Here is a 16,793-nt window from a genome sequence, read left to right as displayed (position 1 = left end):
GTCCAATGGGAGCTGTGAAACTCTAGGACAAGTTTCCCTTTCTAAAGCAGCGCCATTCGTTTGGACGCGTCGAGGACTCGCTTCGCGTCGAAGAGAGGCTTCGCCTTCGGGAGGATAAAAAAATTCCGGGAGAGACACCTCACTTCTCGCGGGAGGGAAGAGGCGAAGGATGACGCGATCATGAGCGGATTCTTTCCTACGTAAGCGGAGTGGAACGCTTGGGACGTCGAGCATGCGAGTATCAATCGTCGCCGCTTCGCAAGTTGATAACAACAACGCACGACAGTCTGACATTCGACGCTTCAACAATTACGTTGGATTCTGAAGGGACAATTGGCCGAGTTTAGGATGTCTCTGAGCGCCAGCGCAGAGAATCTCTCGTCCGAGGGACAAGTGAGTGAATCAACGTCCGATTAACGTAGCTGAGGCTCCCACGCGGGTGACTCATCTCCGTCGAGTTTGTTTCTTTGACGTTTCTCCGTCGATTTCCACCGGTTCTCTGTGCCAAATTTAGATTCCAGTGCAGATTTGTGCATTATGCCATTCAAATCTGTGATGTTTTCTTTATTCAATATTTTATATATTTATATATATTTTATAATGCTAAAGTAATTTACTATGAATTTTTATTAATAACATTTTATATTTTATAATATATACATGTATATATATGATATTTTACAATTTAGCAGAATAGCGAGAGATGGAACATGTGCCTGGAACTGGCACTGGAGGGCGAACGCCTTTGTAAGGCTGGCGACTGCAAGTCTGGCGTAGCATTCTTCCAGGCAGCGATTCAAGCTGGCACGGATGACCTGCGAATACTGAGTGCGATCTACAGCCAGCTGGGCAATGCGTACTTTTATCTGAGTGACTACGTTAAGGCGATGCAGTATCACAAGTTGGATCTGACACTTGCCAGGAACATGGGTGACAAACTGGGTGAAGCCAAGTCCAGTGGAAATTTGGGCAATACATTGAAAGTATGGGCAAGTTTGACGAAGCCATGATATGCTGCAAGAGGCATCTAGAGATCTCCAGAGAGATTGGAGATAAGGTATACTTCAACATTATTTTTACTTAATAATTATAAACAAAGAAGGGTTATAAGAGCTATTAAACGTAATACAGTTGACAGTTGATATTAATAAAATTTATTTAAACCAAATAATAAATACATAAGAAATAAACATTTTGCGAACGTTTTGGCTAACATTTCAAGCCTTCTTCAGCACAATAAAAATATTTTAATTAAAAACTGAATTGTAATATTAAACATTAAAGATGGTTATTAACAATGTCAAGATAATACATATATAAAGTCAGCTTTAGATTTTGTTACATATGTTGCTAAACAAGTCATCGTGTATGACAACCACCATTACTGATACATACTGAGTTCGAGCGACCGTACCATGCAATCACTTATAGATTATCACTTTAGATATTTTATCTTTATGTGTTTTTATAAACTTCCCTAATTTATTTATACTTACATAAGAGAGATTATTTTTACTGCAAGAAATTCAACTCTCAATTTTAATTAAAAAAAAAAAAAACAACAAAGGATAAAAGTTTTTTTTACAAAAACTGAGATTGTTTTTTTCCATGAATTAATTATTTTCTTATTCTTATTATTTTAATTAAATTTTTAAAATTATGATTTTGTGATGCACAGCTTAGCGAGGGAAGAGCTCTGTACAATTTGGGAAATGTATACCATGCCAAGGGCAAACAGGCAAGTCGAATAGGTCATCAGGATCCAGGAGAGTTTTCTGAAGATGTTCAGCAGTGCTTACAACAGGCTGTACGCTATTACGAGTAAGATTAATCTCGATTAATTCATAATTATTTTTTATTAATTTTTTAAATTATATATTATCTACAATTTTATTAATACTCTTTGCGTCTTTTTGCAGAGAAAATTTGGAGTTGGTGAGAGAACTGGAAGATTCTGCGGCGCAAGGCAGAGCATGCGGTAACTTGGGCAATACATTTTATTTGTTGGGTGATTTCCAACAAGCCATTTACTATCACAATGAACGCTTAAAAATTGCCAGAGAATTTGGCGACAAGCCGGCTGAGAGAAGAGCCAACAGTAATCTCGGGAATTCGCACATATTTCTGGGCGACTTCGAGAAAGCTGCGCAACATTACAAGTAAATTTTAAACTTTCTTGATTTAATTGTGCATCTTGACGTTTAAATACACAGAAAAATCGTTCAATTTTTAGGAGAACTTTAGCTCTTGCACAAGAGTTGGGCGATCGCGAAGTAGAAGCGCAAGCGTGCTACTCTCTGGGCAACACGTATACTCTTCTACGCGACTATTCAGCGGCTATTGAGTACCATCTGTGGCATCTAGGTATAGCTCAACAATTAAAAGATCGCGTTGGCGAAGGACGCGCCTGCTGGTCGCTTGGCAACGCTTATGCCGCAATGGGCAATCATGAGAAAGCGCTCTACTATGCGAATCTGCATCTACACATCTCGAAAGAGTTGGAAGATGAAATGGGTCAAGCTACCGCGCAGATGAACATTGATGACTTACACAAAATTCTCGGTCTGGAGAAGAGTCAGCAGGAGAATAACAAGGAGAATGTGAACACGCAAAAGCTACCTATAAACACAACATCGAACGTCCCAACGACTACACCCTGCAGATATAGACTCAGAAGACAAAGCATGGACAATCTAGATCTCATAAAGGTTTGAATAATATTTCTTTAATTTAAGAATCGCACTATTGTGAGATTACAATTTGTTTTTCTTTCTCGTTATATAATTAATTTAGTTTTATATCAGGAGATATTGTATAAAATGACTCTTATTAAAATTAAAATTACTTTTATTTGGAATATAACTTTATTTACTAAATAATAAAACTAACAATTATTTCAGCTCACACCTGATACAAAGCAAAAAGATAAATCAGAAATCGTATTGGACAAAGGCAACAATGTTACTTCGCAACCATCCCAGGAAGAAGATAACTTTTTCGATTTACTGTCCCGATTTCAGTCAGGTAGAATGGACGATCAACGTTGTGCGCTCAACACAAAACACAACTCAAAATACCGAACGACGCCGGAAGTATCCGATATGGAAGATAAGTACGTGAAAATATTCTATTCTAGACAAAATACTATTATAACTCATGACAACTTATTGCTTTACATTTTTATAACTAACGGATATCTTATATCTCTTGCAGAGACGGCGAGGACTTACTAGAATTAATCGCCGGAATGCAAAGCAAACGGATGGACGAGCAACGAGTGACGTTACCTTACCTGCCAGGGCTGAATTCCAATCGGGATGCGGACGATTCCTTTATCGAAATGCTCGTCAGATGTCAGGTTAATATTAACACGCTAAAAACTTTTATTGTCGTAAGGAATCTTTCACATTATTTATATTTTTTTCTTATGCATATGACGCGTATTGAAACATGTGTTGTATTTTTGAGTCTTATAAAAAAGACATACCTCAAGAATTATGTATTCGCTTTCAGAGTTCGCGTTTGGAGGATCAACGGAGTCCTTTACCCGCTGCATCAACCGTGCAGGATGCTGAAGAAGAGAGGGGTCGACGAGCTAACGGAAACGCTCAATCGGGCTCCACTGTGCCAGAGGAAGATCTATTTGCTCTAATACAAAGACTTCAAGCCGGACGGATGGAGGATCAAAGAGCATCTGGACCTGGCAAGGCAAAATGTTAATTACGCTAAAGCAAACGGTAACTTATATCTTCACGACACGTCCCATTTGTGATGAATTTTTTTTGTTTTATTTACCTACTTTCGATTATATTATCGATTCCTCATTCACTCATCGTCGCACAATTCTTATCTTGCTTACTTAATGGAAGAAGATATTATCTGAATAGTCTGGTTCTGATTCAAAAAGGCAACGACTTAAAATATTTCGTTGTAAGAACCAAGCGACACCAATCTAAACTGCGAAGACATTCTTTTAAAATGTTATAGGAAAAGTAAAAAGAATCAAATAGAAAATATTTCGTAATTTTAAACGTACGTTAACTAACAGCTGTACTGATAGTTGGTGAAAAGTACCTTTAATATTTATCTCACGAAAACTACTTTCCAAACTACTTTCTCTAAGATTCTATGCTTACTTTTCTTCTTCATCCAAGAATTTTTATTTTTTCCTTTTTTTATCTCTCCTTAAGTTAGAAAAGTATCGAAATAACGGACTCGTCCGATTTTTGCACTCAGGCCTTTGATTCCGTTCAGATAGACTTAATTGTGTATTTGCGTAGACTATCATGTCTGCAACAGTAAGTAATTGATAATCAATATTCTATAGCTTAGCGACTGTGCTAAAAGTATCAGTTGTATGAAAGCATTATTATAGAACAATGCAATAACTAAACAACTTTTTAGTTTTGACCGTCTAGTGATAACTGCCGTTAGTATCTGGCTATTTGGTCGAACATTGAGTAAACTAAACTAAATACGAGAGAGCTATATGTTCGATAAATATATTATTTGTCAATCGTAAATGTGAATCACAAAAAATGTACATGTAATGCATTTGCAGATCTCGATGACCTCGACAATTTATGTGACACGCCAGTAACTAGCATCGGTTTTAGTATTATCAAGAATTTTATAATGCCTGTTTTACACGGAGCTTTAATTGCGCGCGCAAAACAGGTTTCTCAAACACTGCCAGTTTGAGGGTGCGAATTATTTTCGGACATTCGTTCGCGATAAACGCGGAGGGCCTTTCAATGTTCGCACATCCTCAAGAAAGAGAGAGAGAGAGAGGGAGGGAGAGAGAGAGAGAGAGAGGGAGAGAGAGAGAGAGAGAGATCATAGGTTCATTATTTTATATATATATATATTTTTGTGCGTGTTTTTCAATTCACTTCAATATATAAGGAACGAGAGAATTATTTTTTTAAAGAATATATTGTGCGTAAACGTTACACAGTGAATGAGAAAGATATTCGCGCACCACCAAGAATCGCTATCTTAGATAGCTCTCTTAGTTGCTAAACAATTGTGAATGAATAACACCAACAAACAAATCGCGCGAGGAAGAGTCAAGAAATAAAGTGAATTCACGAGAAAAAAGCTTTCGATTATAGTCACGTGTCATGATTTCTAAAAAGCTTTTCAAAATCTAAAATCTTTATAAAAGATTCTTTTGCATCATTATTTATGTAAAAGTCTTGCGCGTCTCTTTTATCTTCATTAGTATTAATATGTAATCAATGAAGAAAATGCATTGTCGATTGCATCGATTCTAAAAGCAAGATACACTTTACTACTTGATTCACTCTCGCATATAAGATACTTAACTATTCTCTCTGCTGAACAAAATATTTTTTAAAAGTTTTAGATAGAGGAGAAATTACGAATCTTTATAGATGAAAAAAAATGATGTGTGAATATTATTTTTGCTTATATGTGTAGGACAGAAACTCCTAACGAATAGTGCCAAAGATTCTCGATGCGCTATAAAGTGAAACTATTGAAAGAGAGAAAAAAAGGATACTTATTGGATGAATTTCTATATTTGTCATACAAATATTCCTTCTTCTAAAAAAAAAAAAAATAATAATTGTAACAAAGTTATACTGGTGAAGACTCATGTCTGTTTAAAATTGACCAAGTATTAAGCATAATTCATTCTATTTATCCTCTGCAGGATTATTGAGATTACTTCCTCGAAAGTATACCTTTTAATTGAAGCTAATTCTGAAACTTTAAAAAAATCGTATTTGTTATAACACGATATATTTGTTATTATCTAAAAAAGACTCATTTATGGATCTAAATTATTAATAAACGGAAAACGTACTGTGGCGTGTCATCTGTTCTAATGATCAAATGTGTATATAATTGTGAGCAATTCCACGCTGATTAAAATGTCGACTTAGCGACGAACCGAATGGCAACGATGCTGTTAATTACGCGCGCGCTGAAAGACGAAAGAAATATTGATAATAATATAAGTTGATAATTGGTTCAACAAAAGTGCAAGAGTAGTGATATACTAATTACTGAATCGATCAATACTGAGCATTTTTTGCTATATATATTGTTATGAAATTATAATTAAAAAAAAATTGTGTATATACATGAGATAACTTTGATTTTATCGATCAGAGAAGGGGCTAAAAATATTGCTGAGACTATTAAATGACAAATAAATCACGCTGATGTAGAACTTTGTAGGTCTTTCGTAGAATTTTTACCAATTAATTTTTAGGATATTTCTTAGAATATTTTAGACTATAATTAATTTTACCTTATTCTTTTTTTGTAACACGTATTTGTTATATTAAACATTAAGAATATAGTTTCTTCTAATCAAATTTTTCATTTACGATTACCGAAGGTATAACTACATTCCATTCTGTCCATATAATAATGTTATAATATATAAAGGATCAATAAATATTTACTTTTTCCAAAAAGTTGGTGTTTTTATTGCTATTTAATTTATATTAAATATGTTTTACTCTACACATATACATACAGCACACACATATTATATGTTGTCTGAAGATGCCGATTTACATATCAATTCTTACGATATCTTCCCATACATAATGTCAGAAAAATCTAGAAATAATCAATCTGATACCGCAAATGCAACGTGGCCGGAGTGGAAGGATTCCGATCTGAACAACGAAAAATGGGGAATCCCAAAAAATGGTCCTGATGGATTATTCCTAGATACAGAATATGTCACAATGCCACAATCCTTGAAACCTGACCGATGGATAAGAGCAAAGAATTTGCAGCGCTTGACTGTACTTTCACTTATTCAATTTAGATATAAAAAAACACGTATTTTTTAAATTTAATAATACATTATGATTCTAAGCTTTAAAATGTCATAGATTTCATTGTAATACTGTTAATTACTTTTACATACATGAATATGAAATACTCTTCAGAATTTGTTGACGATATACACGACGATCGCGGAATATCCTGATCTAATTACAAATAACAAGCATTTACTGCACAGCGAGGTATTTCTGTAATTATAAGTCAGCGTAAAATTCAAATTACAAATTGCTGCGGAACAATAATATAATAATAGCAATTTCTACAATAGTTTGTAAGATGGTTCATTTCTACAATCAAGAATTTGGAATATTGTGGCCGAAAAGGGTTGGAAATTAGCGGGCAAGGCACAAATTTCACCTGGGCCGATGGTCACAGGCCCTGGTACGGTTGGATGCACGTATATTCCTTGAACAAGGCTGGAAAAGGTGTTCAGCATCGACCAGTGATAAATCCGAATGGTGGATATGATATTCTCACGATGCAGAAATTTTTAATTTTCTTAAACGCAGTCGCTTGCTTCTCGTTTCATGTCGTATCGGAAAAAAATTTCTTACGATAAATGGAACGAGCTAAACGATAATTCGCTGGTAGCGAAATGTCAACTAATCAACATATCACAGGCACAATACGCGCTACAATCTTTTTTAGGGAAGTATGTTGTGAGATTACATCATATGGGATGCTGGCGTCGTATTCTGGTAGATGATACTGTACCTGTAGATAAAGGGGGTAGACCCCTTTTACCTTGTACCTCCAACAACTTTGAATTGTGGCCGATACTCCTCACCAAGGCACTGCTCAAGGTTGCTTCACTGACTTGGACAGAACACCGCGAGATCGTCGACTTTCATCCAATCGCTTGTTTAACAGGTCAATATATTCATCGTTTCTTTCATTCATCGACGTTTTTAAAAAGAAGTTGAAATTACATATACGACTTTGAGCAAAGTGTATATCTTTAAATTCTTATTAATTTTTAATATGAGATTCCGCGATGCTGATTGACTTTAATCAGCTAATTTCTGTCAAAAAAGAAATATTAATAAAGCGTTAATTTGCTAATTTAAAATAATATGTTATAAAAATTAAAATTATAATACATTTTAAATAATATGTTATAATACATTGAACTCGATTAATATTTTTAACAGTTATCAGCTGATTTTTGTCAAAAAGTGTTAATCGCGGATAAGGTACTATAACATAATATTATTTACTATCACTATTTTAATATTTTTAACATGTTTTTGCTTTAAAATTTGATTGGTAAATTAACGCTTTATTAATATTTTTGACAGAAATCAGCTGATTAAAACGTTAATTTGCTAACTGAATTTTAAAATAATAATATGTTATAAAAATTAAAATTATACATTTTAAATAATATGTTATAACACTTTAAATTTGATTAATATTTTTGACAGTTATCAGCTGATTTCTGTCAAAAAGTATTAATCGCGGATAAAATACTGTAACATACGTTTACAACATATCACTACTTTAATATTTTTAACAAATTATTACTTTAAAATTTTATTAGCAAATTAACGCTTTAATAAGCTAATTTCTGTCAAAAAATTCGAGTTTAAATAAAACTTTAATTATTTTTTTAATATTATTTTTTAAATATAAAATTGAAGAATGGCGCGCGCTTTTCACCCCTGTCATTAACAGACAATCATATTGATTTATCTTCTCGGCGATATCGAAAGATTCTTTAATAAATGAACTTAAATAATGGCACAGGCTGGATTTGCTTGACGCTAGACGTCACGCACTTGTCGTCGCAAGATAAGTGGGACTTCCTGATGAAATATTCCGAGCATTTCGAGTGGACGTCGCAAACTACTCGTGGTAACACGATTCCAGGTGTATCAAATATACACGTGCAAGGAAGAGAGATCATAACTTCAATTACTATTACATTCTATTTATTATATTTTATTCTGAATAGAAAGCTCCACGAACAACGTTCTGACCGACAAGGCGAGGAGACCTGAAGAAACTTTGCGGCCACTCATCGAAACCGAGAAACCTCAACCGATCATGCTGTTTCTTCTCTTGAACGATATCCGAGAACTCGGAAACGAGGTGGTACCTGGTCTATCACCTTGCTGGGATTACGTAATTTACGTCGTTCAGTCACGCAACATTCCTCTGGATCCCAAAGACGTAAAAGTTCAACTATTTCAAAAGTGTCAAAAATCACGTTTAAAGAATCTCGTAGAAAAAAATCTATTAAAACAATATTATATTTTTATTATTTTTGTGAGATGTTTGTTTTTACCTGGATTGTAATTGGCTTTCAAACTTAAATTGCTTCCCTTGAGGTAAAAGCCCCGTTAGCAAAGTGGAAACTGCATCGCTGGTTAAAATGGGCCGTTTCGCAAAGTGTAATCGATCCCGCCGATTATTTCGTTCCGATTCGTTACTTGAGGGTGATCGGTCCTCTCGCGAAATGCAACGAGAGTGCTGTCTATATTTACGACGAAAGTGATGCTGCGCGAAACTCGATCTTTCCAAACGAGATCGAGCAGTCTGATAAATCTGCATGGAGAACGAGATCTCAGAGAGCACCAGATTCGCCCACTACGATGAAAGAAGAGGCAACGGAAGATGTCAGTCGATGGATTGACTTTAATACTATTGCCTCATATTTGAGGGAAGTGCATTTGTTTTATAAGCTGCAGTATTTGCGGTGCTCGATTCAAGTGACGGTGAATAATGTTATAAAGATGACAAGCAACGGAAACCGCACGGTCACAAAAGAAGTCGAAAAGGAAAAAGCAGGTATTTTATTTAAAAATGCATTCTGTCATTGTGTCAGAAAATACAATAGTATAATAAATTGAAAAACTAAATTCTAAAGCTAGAATAAATTTTTTCTCTAGGAATTTTTCGAGGATTATTTTCTCTATAAAATAGATTAAGTTTTTTTTCTATAAAAGATGAGATTTATCTTGCTAAATCCTAATTTTCTATTTATACAGATATTTACATTACAAGCAAAATTCTAAAATCCAGAAATAGATTCTTGTATTTGTTCTGCGACTCTCGGGAGAGTAAATTCTTCTTGGTTAATCTTTCCGCTGCGCCAAGAAAGAGAGATGTCTCAAAGGAGTCACAATGGAAAGATTTTCTCATTTTGGAAAAATATAATTGGTTTACCGGAACAAATCAATCGGAACAAAAAATAATTATTTCCACGATCGGCAGCAAATCGACTGTCTTAGAACTAGAAGCTGGCAGACAACTCTTACGAATTCATCGCCGTTCAGAAGCCAGTCTGACGATAATTTCTTCTGATACGGATTTTTATCTTGGAAATCGAGCTACTGTGCAACAACTGATGACCGCAGAATCCGATAGAATCGAATGGATGTCGAAGATAATCAGCGATAGTCTCTGCAAAGCTTATCGATCGTTCGGAACGAATAATTACCCGGTAATGTTGAAAAATTATTATCAAAGCTACATGTCATCCGACTCGCAGCATGTTCTTTCGAAAGAAGATAAAAATGTTTCCTCGCTGATACATCAGTTCTTCATAGAAGAACAGGTCCGATTGATCAAGGAAATCGTTCTCGATAGCGACTTTGAAAGCACTCTTCGCTTTTTGAGAATTTTTTTCCTGAATCCAAATATTAGACTGAATTCGACAAAAACTCAGAGAACACTTCAAGATCTTATAACGCAAGAGAAAATACCGCGCATCTATATTTCTGATTACAATAAAGCAGCTACGTCAATTCAGTCCTTCTTCAGGATGGCTCTTGTGAAAGACTACAAACGACTTCACAATCCGGATCATGCTCTGCATATGCAGATTCGCAAGGAACTTTTCAAGATATCTGATTTACTCGATTCGTCTATCGCAAGTCTATTGCTGAGAAACGTCATCAGCCGTCACAATTTGCACGATCTCTATCCTTGTTCCAAGGATTTCGCGCATGTCCTGAATATTCAGGAATTCAAAGGTACCCTGGAAAACATCAGACACGACCAGTGGTTCCCGGTTGTCAGACTCGTCGTGAATACCAAACCCGCAGAGAGCGTCTTCGCAGCCTTCGAACTGTTGATCGATCTTTCTCGGGTCGCCTTGCGAGTCTTCAACAATCAAAACGGACGCGAAGTGACGCGTATCGTGAACCACGTGGCTCCAGCTCGCTATGAATATCTGTCAGATGGTTACACAGTATTTGCTTACGGGTGGAACGAAAAACAACGTATCCGGGAACTGGATTGGGCGATTCGTATAATCACAATAAAGGGAAAACCAATGCTTCATCAACCAGGCGAGCAGCAGATAAAACCTCCCAAGCTCGTGGTCGATGAATTAGTTGGTACTTACGTTCCCAACATCAGGAATTGCATCTCGCGATGGATTATGCGAGCGACTTTAGGAAACATCGTCTCGATAAGATTGACAACTTCTTACGACCTGGCAAAAGTCAGAATGAAAGTTACCGATGAAGGAAACAACATTTTGGCTGACATAAGAGGTGGCTCTAAGGTCTTTTTACCTTTAATCAGTTTAAAACACTCCAAGAGCAAAGATTATGAAATTAAAAAAGGAAACTCTGATGAAGAGTTTAGAGATGCAATGGAAGAGAAGAAACTCTATTACATAGATGCTTTCGTTCTTGATGACAGCTGGCCTCTTACAGATGCCGAGTGGGCAGTCGTGAATCAGGCAAAGAAGAAGAACGCGGAAAATTTTAAAACGAAGACGCAATCTGGGACTAAAGGATCGACAAAGTCAAATCTGTCTACGACGAGAAAAGATTCGAAACAATTAAATAATGATCAAGCCATAGAACCACCATATTGGATTCTTCAGATTGTCACAGATGCTCGGGATGATATAGAGGTATGTATAGTTTGTTCATTCCAATTTAAATAAAATCTGTTCATTAAAATATTAATTAGTAAAAAATTTATATATATTAATTATTAAATAATTATAATGTATTTTTCAACTCTTTATTCTTGATATGTGCGTTGTTAGATCTGTCAAGATAAGAAAAGAGAACTAGAAATAAGATTATTAAAGCAATCCTGGTGGTCAAAGGATCCTAATCGATTCAAACACGGAAAGGAACTACGAGAGGTCTTCCTGAAGACGCACGTCTTAAAATTTGAACCAGAAGCGTCTTTAAACCAGAATGTAGAACAATCGAACGTAATAGAAGATGAAGATCTAGCGTTTTGTCTATCACATCCGAGGCAATATAGGTCTTTAAAGCCACCAGGATTTTTTCACCTGCCCGCTTTAGACCTGACAAAGTACGCGAAGAGAGACGACGTTGTAAAACATCTTCGTACAAGGATGAAGAACAATGACGAAAAATTACGAAGCGACGTGAAAATCGAAAGTGAAAAAGATTACTCCAATTACTTGGCTGCGCTGATAAACAAACAATTACAAAGGTACGCAAACTTCTTCAGGAAGAAAGAGACAAATTTTTGGCAGAGAAGAACTCTGGTGGACGCTGCTTACGAATCGAGGAAGATCTACATTGACAGTTCGATGTCCGAAAGAGCGAGGACCAAAGAGAAGGAGAAGAAGAAATGAAGAAAAAGTTTATTTTAGCCAAGTAACTGGGATACATGTAAATAATTTATTTCTCGCGCTTGGCGATATTTTAACTCAATAATGAATCGCTGCGTCTAAAAATAAAGAGTTCGGACATAATAAGAAGACAGATTGAACTATTAATCGTAATAAGCGTGGAGACGTGCGGCTTTACGATGCTATTTCATAGCGTCGTTACGATGCTCCCTGTTCACTCGCTTCTTCATGACTGTCCACGATCTACCTTTTAATGACGCTCCTCTAGCCGCTCAAGAAAGAAGTAACGGCGATCCGTCCCGTCTATTTTTCATCCGGGACCAGTCCACGCGGTCCAGCAAGATTATTATGAAACTGCGAGATGAGACACATCTACACACACGAGGGAGGCTACTTTCGCAAGAAACGAGCTAAAACTCCGACAAATCGTTCGTTTGATTAATGACAGATGAATCGCAACTTCAACTTTGTTCTCACATAATTTCAGTTTCTTAGCATTTTTTTTTTTTTTTTTTTTTTTTTTTTTTTTTTTTTTAATAGAGTCTCGTTTCAAGTCTAACAATCTTATTAAGTTCATCGCTTCTGAAACGGGAGCTCACAGAAGCCGTCTATCGTATACGCATTACACGGCAGCGTGTTCGCGCTGATTGAAGGTGCAGCTGCTGGCTCGAGATCGGCGGCAGTCCAGCTAGTAATCACTGTCGATCATGTTTGTGTTGGGCGATCTCTCTCTCGTCTGTCGCGCTGCGAATTACAATCACCGCGTATCGCTGCGTGTTATGCGAGTCGCGAGTACCCAGGTATTTAATCTCAGAAACTTTTACGCCAACATTACATTTTTTTTCTTCGAGTGTCAGTTATATCCTTTAGATTAATCGAGATTTTTTTCGTAAAGATAAAAATTTATTGTGTTACTACAATAGAGATATTAATTGTTATTTTAATAAAATATTTTTTTAATTATCAATAAAGTACCTGTGGAATCTTTATACTCGGAGATTTTTTATTTTTATTTAATTCTTCTTTACCAAAACTATGTCTGTAAGTCAATTATATTCTTCAGATTAATCAAGATTTTTTTTCGTAGAGATAAAAATTTATTGTATTACTACAATAGAGATATTATAATTGTTATTTTAATAAAATATTTATTAAAATAAATTATTTTATTAAATATTTATTTTAAAATATTATTTAAATAATTATTAAATATTTATTAAAATATTTAATTTAATTCTTTATTATTTAATTCTTCTTTACCAAAACTATGTCTGTAATTCAAGGTAAGATCTTGACGAAGCGATTTTTCATTGCGAAATAATACTGTATCTATTCGGACATCTGACATGATGTCGAACCCCCGGAGTTCGAGTTCTCTACTTTGCATACGAAAGAAAAGCGTTTGATTCCTCGGATAAACCAAGAGAAGCGAAGAGTAGCGGCTTGCTTGACACGCTTCGTTTACCGCCTGGAATTTGCGTAAGAAAAGTCTCGTACATTATAAAGCTCGACCAACTTGACAATCGACAAGATGTAATTTAGGTATTTGGACAATAAAGATGTCAAAATTCCAGGGTTGGGTAATAACTAATTAATTAGTTAAGAGTTAAAAAAAGTTAAAAAGTTAATAACTTTTAACTTAGCTAAGTTAATTTAAAATGTATTAATTTTTAACTTCAACTAATCAACTTTTTTCCTAAATTAATTCTTTTTTATCTCTAAATACCATTATTGGTTTGTATAAGTTATAAACGTATTATTTTTAAATTAATGTATTAATAATTTTTATGTTTATTTGTCATCAATTGTAATTATACCAAAAATATATTTCTATATAAAAATCAAAATTTCTTTATTATTTGTTATTATAAATTTTAAAAGAATTAACAAACTAAATTCTAATTTAATATAAATAATGTTTTTAAAAATTAACTTTTGATTGAACTTTAGTTAATTAAATCTTAACTAACTTTAACCGAGTTAATTTTTTGCTCATGCAACTTTTAACTTAAAACTAAACTAATTTTATAAGATACTAACTTTAACTTAACTTAGTTTAAAAAAATCATTAACTTATCCAACCCTGCAAAATTCTAATATCCTTGTAATAGAAAAACACGCCTACAAATATTACCTTTGAACGAAATTTTTGACAAAAATTCGTGAAGTGATAAAAGAGCTCAATTGTCGCAAATAACACACATTTTATTGTTTGATTATCGAGTTTGCTGATCGAAAATAACCGAACCCACGTGGGTGCGACACGCAAGAGGAAGTTTCGCTGCTCACGTGCATACTTCGTGGATGCAAAACGCGATTTTACTCGCTCGTATTATCGAGCATCTCTCTCAAGCGAGTCGGACTTGGCATACCAAGTCGTCCTCGAATATACTTTATATGCATTCCCATTAGTCGTGTATGTTCTCTCTTTTTTTCTTGCCATACGATATATAAATATATATTTTTTTGCGTACTCTACTGCATTACTGCATTCCCACCCGCACGTCAGAGCCGACCCGAGGATGCTGAAGAACCGCGCTAAATTCCATCGTTGACAATTACATAATATACCTACGAAAAGTTAAAAATTTAAATAATTTTTAACTTTTAATAATTAATAATTAAAATAATAATATTTTAATAATTTAAATAATTTAAAAAGTTTCTAAATTTAATATTCTTTTTAAGATTAGAATTTTTTAATTGTATTTTCTGTTGAATATATTTTGCATCCACGATCAATTTGATTAATGATAAAATACTTGCATGCATGCGTGTATGTAACAGATTTGTGTTCCATATAAGCAATCTCCGGAAGCGGTTTATTTCTAAATTTGGTACAGAACCCAAAGGCCAATGTCATCTGGATTTCTCAATCGAAGCTGTAACCTCATTTGATAACGATCCGAATCAAGCGTTACATTGTAAGAGAACGTCCAGCATTATAATTCCGAAACTTGAGATAATTGTAATAATTATCTAAATTAAGGAATTTAGAAAATTATGAAAATTCGCGAGATATCTCAGTTTCGTAAATTGACAGACCGCTCCTCCATTATTACATAATTATCATAACTCTTGATAAATAACTGTGAGTGTTTGCAAGTAAAATGGATTACATAAGATACAATGTTTCTATATATAAGATATAATTATATTTATTGACATTTTTATTAACCCGAGAGATATAATTATTTAAAAAACATACAAACTATTTGCGAGTAATTATATAATTTGTCAAACATAAATCATTATATTCTTTTCTGCGACAGGATTAAATTTAAAAATAAATTCGCTAGTTGAGGAATTATTCATATCAGGGAAAATTTTTCTTAATATAATCTTTTTTTTTAATTCAAACGATTATTTAAATAATATACAGACTATTTGCGAGTGATTATATAATTTGTCAAACATAAATCACACACACATATTCTTTTCTGCGAAAGAATTAAATTTCAAAATGAATTCGCTAGTTGAAGAATTATTCATATCGGAAAATTTTTCTTAATATAATCTTTTTTTTAATTCAAACGATTATTTAAAAAATATACTGACTATTTGCGAGTAATTACATAATTTGTCAAACATAAATCATATTCTTTTCTGCGAAAGGATTAAATTTCAAAATGAATTCGCTAGTTGACGAATTATTCATATCAGGGAAAATTTTTCTTAATATAATCTTTTTTTTTAATTCAAACGATTATTTAAATAATATACAGACTATTTGCGAGTAATTATATAATTTGTCAAACATAAATCATATTCTGCGAAAGGATTAAATTTAAAAATAAATTCGCTAGTTGACGAATTATTCATATCAGGGAAAATTTTTCTTAATATAATCTTTTTTTTAATTTAAACGATTATTTAAAAAATATACAGACTATTTGCGAGTAATTATATAATTTGTCAAACATAAATCATTATATTCTTTTCTGCGAAAGGATTAAATTTCAAAATGAATTCGCTAGTTGACGAATTATTCATATCAGGGAAAATTTTTCTTAATATAATCTTTTTTTTAATTCAAACGATTATTTAAAAAATATACAGACTATTTGCGAGTAATTACATAATTTGTCAAACATAAATCATATTCTTTTCTACGAAAGAATTAAATTTAAAAATGAATTCGCTAATTGAGGAATTATTCATATCAGGGAAAATTTTAAATTTTCTCAATATAATCTTTTTTCAAAATTCGAACGATTCAATATATCGAAACCAGTTTGAGGAAGAAATCGGCGTCGAATTGTTGTTCCGAAAGGAGTATTAATTTCCTCGAGACTTCTGCTAATTCTAAATGAATCTCGACTCTCGTCGAGCTCTCCTCCGATCGTCGAAACAAATTAGTACCGATTAATAAACTGGCACGAGCAAAAGA

The 16,793-nt window shown here is 33.9% G+C and overlaps 2 protein-coding genes across 2 annotated transcripts; both read left to right on the top strand.

Moving 5' to 3' along the window:
• The first annotated feature begins 30 nt into the window (after positions 1-30).
• pins (G-protein-signaling modulator pins) lies at positions 31-6,347 on the top strand. Its single transcript, XM_029308729.2, is given in 9 exon segments — positions 31-393; positions 693-981; positions 984-1,057; positions 1,679-1,821; positions 1,920-2,159; positions 2,234-2,708; positions 2,901-3,112; positions 3,214-3,358; positions 3,514-6,347. Coding segments are annotated over 9 exon segments (1,830 nt in total). The 5' UTR covers positions 31-348; the 3' UTR covers positions 3,721-6,347.
• Positions 6,348-6,584: 237 nt separating this feature from the next.
• Positions 6,585-12,406, top strand: LOC114935915 (androglobin). The gene is made up of 9 exons (XM_085480586.1): positions 6,585-6,788; positions 6,936-7,013; positions 7,130-7,289; positions 7,480-7,701; positions 8,578-8,685; positions 8,786-9,003; positions 9,162-9,621; positions 9,822-11,701; positions 11,840-12,406. The coding sequence occupies exons 1-9, from the start codon at positions 6,585-6,587 to the stop codon at positions 12,404-12,406; spliced, it is 3,897 nt and encodes a 1,298-aa protein (XP_085336712.1).
• The last annotated feature ends 4,387 nt before the right edge of the window (positions 12,407-16,793 follow it).

Source organism: Nylanderia fulva, unplaced genomic scaffold, assembly GCF_048542155.1.
Source record: "Nylanderia fulva isolate GAGA-0341 unplaced genomic scaffold, ASM4854215v1 Scaffold15, whole genome shotgun sequence".
Classification (NCBI taxonomy): domain Eukaryota; kingdom Metazoa; phylum Arthropoda; class Insecta; order Hymenoptera; family Formicidae; genus Nylanderia; species Nylanderia fulva.
Note: the sequence above shows the minus strand (reverse complement) of the source record. Positions and strands in the feature narration are given on the sequence as shown.

Excerpts from the sequence above, each read along its gene's own strand:
- LOC114935915 (XM_085480586.1), top strand. The coding sequence starts at position 6,585 with ATGTCAGAAAAATCTAGAAATAATCAATCTGATACCGCAAATGCAACG. Across the intron at positions 7,014-7,129 it reads AGCATTTACTGCACAGCGAG|AATTTGGAATATTGTGGCCG; the intron begins GTATTTCTGTAA and ends TCTACAATCAAG. Across the intron at positions 9,004-9,161 it reads TTCCTCTGGATCCCAAAGAC|GTAAAAGCCCCGTTAGCAAA; the intron begins GTAAAAGTTCAA and ends GCTTCCCTTGAG.